The 11,819-nt window shown below is 45.3% G+C and overlaps 2 protein-coding genes across 2 annotated transcripts; both read left to right on the forward strand.

The window, feature by feature from the left end:
- The first annotated feature begins 6,619 nt into the window (after positions 1-6,619).
- Positions 6,620-7,584, forward strand: LOC4326517 (uncharacterized). Its single transcript, XM_015786617.3, has 2 exons — positions 6,620-6,960; positions 7,062-7,584. The coding sequence occupies exons 1-2, from the start codon at positions 6,691-6,693 to the stop codon at positions 7,227-7,229; spliced, it is 438 nt and encodes a 145-aa protein (XP_015642103.1). The 5' UTR covers positions 6,620-6,690; the 3' UTR covers positions 7,230-7,584.
- Positions 7,585-9,871: 2,287 nt separating this feature from the next.
- On the forward strand, positions 9,872-11,672 carry LOC4326518 (glucan endo-1,3-beta-glucosidase, acidic isoform). The gene is made up of 2 exons (XM_015771567.2): positions 9,872-10,116; positions 10,547-11,672. Exons 1-2 carry the CDS (start codon positions 10,047-10,049, stop codon positions 11,467-11,469), a joined length of 993 nt encoding a protein of 330 aa, XP_015627053.1. The 5' UTR covers positions 9,872-10,046; the 3' UTR covers positions 11,470-11,672.
- Positions 11,673-11,819: the final 147 nt, after the last annotated feature.

Consider the following 11,819-nt stretch of genomic DNA (forward strand, 5'->3'; position numbering starts at 1 on the left):
TTTTCGCAATTAGGGTTTTTAGAATTTAAATTTTTCCGCTAGGCGCCACGACGGAACGGGCGCTACAGGTGGCCGGCGAGAGAGGCGACGAGCTCGGCGGCCGGCGCGGGCGACGAGCGTGGCGGCCGGCGAGAGAGGCGACGAGAGAGGAAGGCGGCGGCGGGAGGAGGCGAGCCGCGACGGTGGGAGGAGGCGGCCGGCGGCGGGAGGAAGCCAGCGGGAGGAGGCTGCCAGCGGCATCGGCGAGCCCAGATCTGGCGCTGCTTTTTTTTTCTTTTTTCTTTTTCTTTTTTCTTTTTTCTATGTGTATTTATAATGAAGTGTGTATTTATAATGGAATGTGGATTATGTATTAATTTGATGAGGTATATTCACCATCTCAAGTGAGAGGTGACCACACCTACAAATCCACCATACTTCCTCCAACCAAAAAAAAATTGGATCACCAAATCCACCTTTGTCCCTAAAACCAAATAAAAAATTAGATTGCCATATTCACACAACCAAACAAAAAACTGGACCGCCATATCCAGCAAAATATGGACCGCCGTATTCCATCTAATCTTGACCAGCAACAAACACACCCTCAAGGAAGCAGGAGTAGCCTTGCAGGCAGCTAGCCTTGCATGCATGCGTGCGTGCCATCGGCCGCGGCGTTGGTCGGTGCGAGGCCATTCTTCGTAGCAGCTGGACCATGCATACGTGTGTGATCCATGCATGAACATACACACACACATGCAGCTATACGTGACCGAGCTAGGTTTGTGAATGATCGATCTACTGCGCGCGGTCATGCATGCATGCACGCGTGAACACATGGGCCGTGTTTAGTTTTCTTTCTATTTTTAACTTTTCATCACATCATATCACATCAAAACTTTCCTACACATATAAACTTTTAATTTTTTTCAAATTTCTAACTTTCTTTAAACTTTTAACTTCATTTAAGAACTAAGCACACCCATAGCTGCATATATGCATGCGTAGTGTAGGAGTACCACTCTAGGCGATCGAGGTGTGTCCTCCTGCTATGTACGTACCGCGTGCAGTTATACGAGTAGTAGTAGTGAATTGCAAATGTGCATGGACCTGGCTAACTATATAGCTAACCGTACCGGCAGGGCAGGCAGCATTAACTCTCAGGCACGCGTCGATTGTACGGTTTGCACAGCAGTTGAGGACCATGGGAATATACGTGTACGTGCCACTCGGAATATATATACACACACTATACTCCCTCTATCTTTAAAAAATAATTCCTAGCTAGCATATTGGTTGTAAGGAGAGAAAAAAAAATCACAATAACCTTAATTAATGTGAAAGTTGTAGTATTGGTTAATTGGTAGATAAAGAGTATTAATCGAAGTAATAAAGTTTCTCGTTTTACAGACTAGTGGTATGTAAGAGCGTAGAAGTTGATTTATTTTACGATAAATTTTAAACTTTATAAGTTGGTTTATTTTAAATTGGAGGGAGTATATCTCTTGATTGTATATGCAATTATGATTAATGCATGTATGCATATCTATCGTTAATTTAAGTATGATATACTATACTGCATATCCCGTGCTTTGGTCTCAACACCACAATATTACATGATACTATAAAGTCTCGTATCCATAAGAGCAAGTACAATAGCAGACTATTAGTCAGCTGCAAACATATTTTAATGAGATAAAATATGAGAGAGAAGAGTAACGGGCTACAGATCTGTAGCTAGCTGCAGCACGGACTCTAAAACGCAATATGTGTTTGACAGATGGGACCATATATTAATAGTATAGTACGCAACTAATTATATAAATTGGCTATTAGATTAGTTATATATGAATTGGAGCCAGTAGTAGACTATACTATTAGACTTGCTCTAATTAGTACAGTAGCTAGTTAGCTACTATGCAATTATTATACATATATGCTGGTTTAATTGGGGGCATTTACTATATATATAAAACATACCGCGTGAGTCAGCCCCATGCTATCCCCGATCGATCAGTGCCGACCGGCCAGCCGATCGACCGAAAGATCCATGCATGTGATGTGAATTGAAGAAAGATGAACAATAAAAATGGCATATTATCTCTTCCGATCCCTGCGATAAATCTATACTTTCTACTAGCAAGTATTATCTAAAAAAATAGTTAAGCTAAATGCGTGCCTTATACTACTATTAAAATCTAGTTACAGCCTTAGAGCATCTACAATGTACTACAAAAGTAGTCCATAGGAAATAAACTATTCCATTGAACCACCTAGTAGTAACATTGTGCAGCTAGTCCATATAAAGAAAATAGTAAAAGGTATCTATATGTATATGTACTACCCATATGAGATAAATAATATTATCTATCTCTAATTCTCTCTCTTCTCCTAATGTCACATTGTATTCATATATATTGTGAGGATTGTTATAGTTAAAGTTTATTTATGTGGGTCTCATCTATATAAACCAATTTTGCTATATACATTGGTGATGCCAAGAGCAGGTACAATAGCAAGCTATAAGCCAGCTGCACACATATTTTAAGCAGATAAATGAGGAGACAGAAGGGCAGCGGGCTACAGATTTGTAGCCAGCTATAGTACGGACTCCAAGACGCAGCGTGTGTATGACAGGTGGGACCAGATATTAATAGTGTAGTATGTAACTATTGTATAAATGAGCTATTAGATTAGTTATAGATGAATTGGAGCCAGTAGTGGGCTATATTATTAAACTTGCTCTTACAGGAGCTATAGCTAGCAGCAGTTGGAACATCTTATCATGCACGCAGGCCACGGCCGGCCAGTGAATGAAAAGGGAATCAAAGCATGCATCTAAAATTACTCTATCTTGCCCATGCATCGTCTACCAATATACACTGGCTTTACAGATGTCCCAAGCTAAAGTAAGCAGCCATGCACGCATACAAATAGCTAGGCCGGTCGACAACGAGATCTTCGACCACACCACACGATAAAACGTTCATGTCATGTATGTAGCTGTCGTTTTACCAGCCTTTTTGCCTTTGTTTGCATGGGCGGTGGGCCATTAAGGGTGAGCATTCTAATCCTCAAGAGAATGCCTCTCGTGTAGGTTTTTTTTTTCAAATTCAATGTAAATAGTTATGAAAATTTCTAATCCACTAAAAATCATATTCATATATGAATAGTACCAACACTGTTCACTTGCTACATTTATCTTTTTTTATTTCTCAATGCGTGAGTTGAGTTTTAACTTAATTTTTTATGGGGTAGTTTATTAATATGGTGTGAATGTTGTTAGATTTTTAAAAGAATTTTAACAACTATTTAAATGATGTTTGAACAAAACATCTAGTACGAAAGTTTAAACCACTTTCCCTGCAATTAAAGTTGACGTATGAGAGCTTCTACTACTGCTATCCAACCTCTTGCACGGTGGTAGAGCTAGCTAGCCATGCAGTACTGCTACTTCTATACCGAACTTATACACAGTACAGTACTAGTAGTACTACTACGTACTACTGCAGTATTCTATAGAATAAAGAGCTAGCTCGTAGAAGGAACAAAGGCTTACCAACTACTTGCCCCCATGCCGAAAGGGACGCCGCGTATGCGTACAAAACATATGTGTACACGTGATGACGATGTGGCTCGATCGATCTGTACGCGCATACATATACACACTTACACAGTCTCATGCATAATGGAGTATAGAGAAACTAGCTTATATATATGTTCCAAATTAACTACAATGTCGTCGTTGTCGCATACAGATACGTACACACGTACTACCTCCGTTTCAGCTTATAAGACTTTCTAGCATTGCTCACATTTATATATAAATGTTAATGAATCTAGACACACACATATATGTATAGATTCATTAACATATATTTGAATATGGATAATGCTAGAAAGTCTTATAATATGAAATGGAGGAAGTATATAGATATGCATACACACATAGAGATAGGTACATACAATTATGCATGCATGATTATATATATATATCACTGTCCCTCTCAAGCTACATGGGGTACATTACAACGATTCTCTGTCCATGTCTAATGATCCAGCGAGACAGTGCAAGAGAGAGTTTTGGCAGTTTATTTTGCAGCGGAAATGAATTATGGGGTCAGGGCGAAGTGATGTACTAGATGCTCATTGCACTTATTTTGTCTTGCAGGAGAAAACATCCATCGAAGCATCCAGCTCATACCATACCATGCTGATTATAATTGCAGATCGCGTTGATCTCTCTGAAGGTTTTCTGACATGGATGGTGCCTCTGCTCCCTTGCAAGTTGCGACAGCTGCAAGCTAATTAATTATTGATTTTCTTTACTTTCTTTGTATTGCGTCCTTTATATAGATGCAGTGGGGATTATTGGCTTTGCTTTACTAGGTTTTATACACCTATACAATATTATTGATTGCGCAAGCCCGGCCCACTTGGCTCGGTGCGTTTGAGGGTTTAACCAACTGAAACTGCGTACTCATGTAAAACAAAATCATGATCTGCATATTAGTACATTTGTCTGATTGTCTCAAGAAAAGAACTAGTTACACAATTGATTTCCTAATTGAATTTAGCCGCGATGTGAAGCGTGCGTCTCGTACCATTATACTACCTCCGTTTTTGTTATAAGATGATCTGCATATATATAATCATTAACATATGCATAAATATGGGCAGTGCTAAAAAGTCTTATAACTTGAAACGAAGAAAGTATTATTCAAACATTAATACCCAAACGAATACTCGTACTAGCAGGAGTATTGCTAGCAGTGATGAAACTACTAGCAGTGTACGTATTGAAAAAAAAATGAAATCAATCTTTTCAGCTGAAGATGATGTACTAACACAATCTGTTGTTTAGGTAGCACATGCAGCTCACCTTGACTGTTGTTGACCTACAAGCTACTCCCTCCGTCCCAAAAAAGGACAAACGCTTGGTTCCGTGTCCAACGTTTGACTGTCCGTCTTATTTGAAAAAATTATAAAAAAAAATTAAAAAGACAAGTCACGCATAAAATATTAATCATGTTTTATCATCTAACAATAATGAAAATATAAATTATAAAAAAATTTCATATAAGACGGACAGTTAAAGCTGGACACGGAAAACTAGGATTTACCTTTTTTTTTAGGGAGGGAGTATGGCGGTAGCATGCAAATAATTTAGTTTGCACAGCCACGCTAACAAGTACTCTCCGTCGAAAAAAAAAAGACGAACCTGAGTTTCTGTGTCCAACGTTTGACTGTCCGTCTTATATGAAATTATTTTATAATTAGCATTTTCATTATTTTTAGATGATAAAACATGATTAATACTTTATGCGTGACTTGTCTTTTTTTTTCATAACTTTTTTAAATAGTTAAATATTGGACACGGAAACTCAGGATTTGTCTTTTTTTTTCGAGGGGTTGGGGGGGGGGGGCGGAGGGAGTAGTATAGCCGATATATACGTACTATAGGCAGTAAGGAAAGAAATCTCCCAATCACAGGGGGAGCTAGCGATGGCTGGCTACCAGCTCAGCTAGCTGCATCAACCAAATTAGCTAATTAATCAAGTACCAGTGGCTGCACTAACCAAAGTACTTCGTAAAGTGCCCGTTCTCGGTTATCTCAGTCCACTTGAACGACTAAAAATTTTCTGGAGTAAAATTTTGATCTTAACACATGTATACGTCAGGGAGCACGACTGCGTGACGGTAGCAATTACGGCAGGAATGGACGTCCGACGTGACGACGGCGGTAGAAGAACACAGCGAAAGCGAAAGAGGCATAATCAAGTAGCTGATGATCGAATTAAGCTATTATTATTAGTAGCTAGGATTTGGGCATGCAATCGCGACAGGCGACGTAGCTTTTGGCCGGTGATGATCCATGGCCAGGAACGCTGGCAACGTCGGCATCGAGATCGATCCGTTTGCGACATGTTCCGGTCTTGTCGCTGTCAAAAACACACGACCTAATTAGCACAAGTACATACCCCCCGTGTGTTAATTAGAACTACCTTATGCTTGAGGCGACTTTTTTTTGTGCTCTTTCTTTTACATATACCCGAAAACGACATATATACGCACGATCATTATACTGTTTTTTTGCCGAACACGATGAAGAAATTGAAATCGGCTAAGGCAATTTAGGCCCATGTACATGAGCGAGGCCTAAATGGGCATCTAGGATGAAATTAGCCCATCAGCAATTACGTGTAGGCCGTAGCCCGTAGCCCATTCGGTATCCGGATGGGGGGCCCATGTGGGTCCCACGCTGACTCAGCCGTCACGTAGGATAAAACCGGAGTGAAAACAACCGAATGAACTATTGTGACTGGTTTTGATTAGTTAAGGAACACCGGATATCTGGTTTTGTGTTTGAGGATGATTTTGTAACTCGATTACAAGTTGAGGGACCTCCTGTGTACTTTTTCCATGAAGAAATTGAAATAGGCCCATCTACATAAGTGAGGCCTAATGGGCTTCTAGGATGAAATTAGCCCATCAGGTATTACGTGTGGGCCGTAGCCCGTAGCCCAATAGGTGGCCCATTCGGCATCCGGATGTCGTAAAGATCGGACGGCTGTGGTAAGCGGAGCGACGTGGCGCGGAGGAGGATAGAAATGGATAAGACAAACCACCGTGCTCCGCCGCGTCGCTCACTCTGCTGCTCTGCTTCTGCTTGCCTGTGCTGTGCTGTGTGTGTGGCCTTCGCTACCATCCATGGCGGCGCGAGGTCTCGCTGCTCTCTCCTCCCCGGCGCGCGTCGGCGCGAGCGCTACGCCGTGCTCTGGGAGGCCTGTCCGTGTATCGGCTACGCCGGCAGCGGGCGGCTGGCGGCGGCGGCGGCGGTCCATGGTCGTGCGGGCCGGCGGGCCGCCGAGCACGAACGCGCTCATCCTGGCGTTCGTCCTGCCGCTCTCCCTCTTCGTCGGCACGCTCATCACCGCCGCCCGCGTCGCCGACGACCTCGACGAGCGCTTCCTACGCGAGGTGCGCCGCGCTGCTCGCATTCGATCGGTGTTGAAGAGACATCTCGTCGAATTAGCAGGTTACTGTCAATTCAAGATCGTCTTAAATTTGCCCATGTGTAGATGGAGTCCAACAAAGCGATAATGGAAGAGAATGAGGACTTCGAGCAAGACGGCGGAGGCGAAGAAGAGGAGGAGGACGCCGAGCAGCCGGCGCCAGTGGAGAAGGAGGGAGTTCTTGTTGCTGCTGCTCCGCGCACTAGAAACAGGCCAAAGAGGGAGGTACAGTAGAGTGGAAGAGCAGAAAAAGCATCTCGGTTTTTCTTGTTCCTTATATGTGATCATCGCCTTGCAAATGCTTCCGTTGGATTGACAAATTATGCAATGGATGCAAGAGCCAATTAATTTAGTCAATAGTCATAGGCCCAAGCATTCAGAGGTTAGAGAAATGATTGGTGTACGTGGCCTGTAGTTTAGAACATCAGATGGAGGAATGTGCAGCCTTAAGACGGCTCAGCTCAGCTGTGCAGGTTACAGCTGGAGAGGAGTCTGCTACTAGAAGAATCGTCCTGAGTTCAAATCTGCTTTGTTTCAGAATCGTATCAAATACCGAAATACTACTTGAAACTTGCTTGTCAGTTGTCAATTATCATGACCCATGAAGCAACTTTAATTTACAGAGAGATCATACATGCACATCAAGCTAGCGCGTTCATTCTACGCCAAGAGCCCAATGCAAGATCATGGATCTGCTTATCTGCTAGTTGCGATTCTGAGCGATTCCGTAGGAGCTAGCAAGCTTGACCAGAATTACACCCTTTTTGTCGCAGCCGTACGCCCGTACATACACTGGCGCAATTCCTATTGCACCCAAACCTCCAGGCGTAAAGCCGTGAAGGATCGTTATTCAGAGTTCAGACGGCAGGAAGGCGAGGGGACAGCGTATCGCGGAGGCCGGACTGCTGCATGTGGTGGGCTTTCCTTAGTGAGCCTACATTGGCCTCTACCTCGAGCCTCGGCGCAATTTAATGGGCTATTTCGCGTGTATTCCTCTACTGGCTTCCTCCGTTGGAATAAGTTCACTTTGACTCCTTTAACTACTGGACTAATCTGATTCGTATTGAATCATAGTACCGGATATCTCGACTCCCCCAACGATTTTCATCCTTAATCAGAAAAACCAGATACAACATATCCTCAACTTACAAACCAACGCAAACAAGGCCCCTCGAAAGTATTGCCTCCGGTTTTAGTTGTCATGGCGCCTATGTGGCTCATGTGGTCTGTCCCACATTGCATTAAAGTGGCGCTTACGTGGCAATTTGATCGAAAATAAAAATAAAAGAAACAAAAATTAAAACAAAAAATGGGGTCCCATACGTCAGTCAAACCAAAAAATTAAAAATAGCAAGACCATATGTTAGTGGGTCTCACTTCGTCCATCTCATTCTTACCCTGTTCCCCTCCCTTCCAATCCTTTGCAGCATTTTCTCCGACGGACGGGGTGGGAGCGGGGGATAACGGGGTCGACGATGGCCCATCAGGCGCGGCGACGGCATCGAAGCGGGTGACTACCTGCCAGCTTGGCGCCGCCTCTGCATTTCCTCCACATGGCGAGGATGGAGGCGATAGGAGACAAGGCGGGAGCGAGGGATGGCGGGGGCGGCCGGTCCTCCGCCGCGCAAAAGCATAGGTGGGGCGTCGGTGGCGGCGGTGGAGCAACTAGTCTTGTCGCCGGCGGCGGAGTTGGAGCCGAGGATGTGGAGATCTGTTGGGAAAGGAAAGTGGTCGTTCCACGCCCGATGCACTCGCCATCCTCGCCTCACGCCCATTGCAGAGAGGGGGAGTGTTCTTCCTCCTCCTTTGCGTCATCAAAGTCAAAATCGTTGTCGCTCTACTGCCTCTTGCTCTTGCTGCCACCGGCGTTCTTGGAGCCCGCAGACCACAGGTGGTCGACGGTCACCTGCTTCGACTCCGCCGCTGTAGGAGTGGGGTGAGGATGGAGGATGGAGGCCGCGAAGAGGATTGGAAGAGAGAGGAAGATGGTGAGGTGGAGGAAGTGGGACCCACTCATATGTGGGTCCCACTATTTTTTATTGTTTTTGTTTGGCTGATGTATGGGTCCCGCATATTTTATTTTATTTTATTAGTTTTTTTACTTTGTTTCGTTTATTTTTTTTGTCAAACTGCCACGAAAGCGTCACGTTAATACCACGTGGGACGAAGATCTAGTCAAAGGAGTCATGTAGACGCCAAGTCAATTAAAACCAGGAACAATACTATCGAGGGATCTCGTTTGCATGATTTTGTAATTTGAGGGATGTGTTGGACCTGGTTTTTAGGATAAAGGACGAAAATTAGAATGGGCGAGTGGGACCTAAATTGAACTTATTTCCTATGTACGAGTGAGAACTCTCGTGAGCAAAGCCGCCCGATCTGTCTACGGCAATTCTCGGTTGAGACCGACGTGTCCGCATCCTGCCGCACTACCGTCTCCCGCCCGCCGCGAAGAAGAGAGTTGGGCAATCCAGCAAGCAAGCAAGTGGACCTTCGTTCTCTTGTGCGATCGATGCGACCTTCTCCAGTTCTCCTCTCCTCTCCCCGGCCTCTTCTTCTACAGCCATAACTCCAATCACAAGGTACAGTGATCATCTCCCCCTTCTTCTTCCCAGCCACTACCAGCCCAGACGACGGGTCAGACCGCCCTGGAATTCCACGAACGCGGCCCCCGGTCGACAGCTAACGAGCTTTTGTTTTTACGGCCGCGATTGGTGGACGACGACCTCGTTTCGCTGCAGTCTTGCGCGCGCGTGTACGCATTTTCTATAGCGAGATACCACTACTATCTTGTAGAATTAGGCCGGTGCGGATCGCGACCACGCTTGTCTCTACGCTCGATATCGTATACTAGCACGTAGCGGGTGGAAACGGGCGCCAACAATTGCATGGTACATGCATGCCTGCCAGGAACTTGTATAAATAGGGGGTGAATGCTTTTGTTACATCGCATCGATCTGCATGCGAAGTCCTGCAGCCTCCGTAGCAGACACGTACAACGTACCGAGCAACCTTAGCTAGTGGCGCCTGAAAATTATTAAGCGCTTCAAGATGGCAAAGCATGGCGTTGCTTCCGTTTTAACACTGGCATTGGTCCTTGGAGTTGCGGCCATTCCTACAGGTAATAATTGTATATTGTCTTAATAAAATTCGGTTTGTCTAAAACTCTTAGTCCTCTCGTTTGTTTAAAACCCATTCAAATAGTTATGGAAATTTCTGAAACAGATTGACGACATTCATAGAAAATATGTATATACTAATTCACTAAATTTTAGATCCTAACACAACTCATCACACATTATGGTATAAAAAAAGATAAATACGAACGAAATTTATCTTCTTTTTTTTCTTAATGTGGATGGTGAAATTTGAACTTGATTTTTGGTGTAGTGGTACATGTTACTGTACTCTATATTATTAATTTGATTAAATTTTTTCTTAACTATTTGTGTTGAATTTGGAAAAAAAAGTTATAAGATGGAATATTCTCTAAAGGGATTAATAATCCACTCCCAAACAAAAAGGAGTCTAATATATCAAATCAAACACAGTGGTGCAATCTATCGGCGTGTGCTACGGCGTGATCGGGAACAACCTGCCGTCGCCGAGCGACGTCGTGCAGCTCTACAAGTCCAACGGCATCGACTCCATGCGCATCTACTTCCCAAGAAGCGACATCCTCCAGGCCCTCAGCGGCTCAAGCATCGCCCTCACCATGGACGTCGGCAACGATCAGCTCGGCTCCCTCGCCTCCGACCCCTCCGCCGCCGCCGCCTTCGTCCAGAACAACATCCAGGCGTTCCCGGGCGTCAACTTCCGCTACATCACGGTCGGCAACGAGGTTTCCGGCGGCGACACGCAGAACATCCTCCCGGCCATGCAGAACATGAACAGCGCCCTCTCCGCCGCCGGCCTCGGCAACATCAAGGTGTCGACGTCGGTGTCCCAGGGCGTGACCGCCGGCTTCCCGCCGTCCGCCGGCACGTTCTCCGCCTCGCACATGGGGCCCATAGCTCAGTACCTGGCGAGCACCGGCGCGCCGCTGCTCGCCAACGTCTACCCCTACTTCGCCTACGTGGGCAACCAGGCCCAGATCGACATCAACTACGCGCTCTTCACGTCGCCGGGCACGGTGGTGCAGGACGGCGGCAACGCGTACCAGAACCTGTTCGACGCCATCGTCGACACGTTCTACTCCGCGCTGGAGAGCGCCGGCGCCGGGAGCGTCCCGATCGTGGTGTCGGAGAGCGGGTGGCCGTCGGCCGGCGGCACGGCGGCGAGCGCCGGCAACGCGCAGACGTACAACCAGAACCTGATCAACCACGTCGGGCAGGGGACGCCCAAGAGGCCCGGGAGCATCGAGACCTACATTTTCGCCATGTTCAACGAGAACCAGAAGGGAGGCGACGAGACGGAGAGGCACTTCGGCCTCTTCAACCCGGACCAGTCGCCGGCATACTCCATCAATTTCTAAGAAGATTGTTCTGAGAAGAGATCGATCGATGATGAATTAAACGTCGATCGATATAGATATATACATACACGCGTTCCATATATAGTTTGGGTTTGAATAAGCTTTCTGCCTGCATATTGCAAAGCTCAATGCATGCATGTAACGGTGCAGAGACAAATAATATGAACTTGAATAAAGTTTACCAGACCTATTTTCGCGTAGTATGATTAATGTCTCATACAGAGCAGACCATGTAGCATGTTATATTTCTCTCACTCAACGATGCGCGTTAATTTGATTCAGTCGTAACGTACGTGATGATCTTAGTAGTACAAACAGTACCGTACGTGTTGCACTTGCTAGCTAGAGTG

The sequence above is a fragment of the Oryza sativa genome, chromosome 1 (assembly GCF_034140825.1).
Source record: "Oryza sativa Japonica Group chromosome 1, ASM3414082v1".
NCBI classification, from domain to species: Eukaryota; Viridiplantae; Streptophyta; class Magnoliopsida; order Poales; family Poaceae; genus Oryza; species Oryza sativa.

Bases quoted from the DNA above. Each gene is read 5' to 3' on its own strand.
- LOC4326518 (XM_015771567.2), top strand. From the start codon at position 10,047: ATGGCAAAGCATGGCGTTGCTTCCGTTTTAACACTGGCATTGGTCCTT. The intron at 10,117-10,546 runs GTAATAATTGTA...AATCAAACACAG, and splicing joins AGTTGCGGCCATTCCTACAG to TGGTGCAATCTATCGGCGTG.
- LOC4326517 (XM_015786617.3), top strand. From the start codon at position 6,691: ATGGCGGCGCGAGGTCTCGCTGCTCTCTCCTCCCCGGCGCGCGTCGGC. The intron at 6,961-7,061 runs GTGCGCCGCGCT...GCCCATGTGTAG, and splicing joins ACGAGCGCTTCCTACGCGAG to ATGGAGTCCAACAAAGCGAT.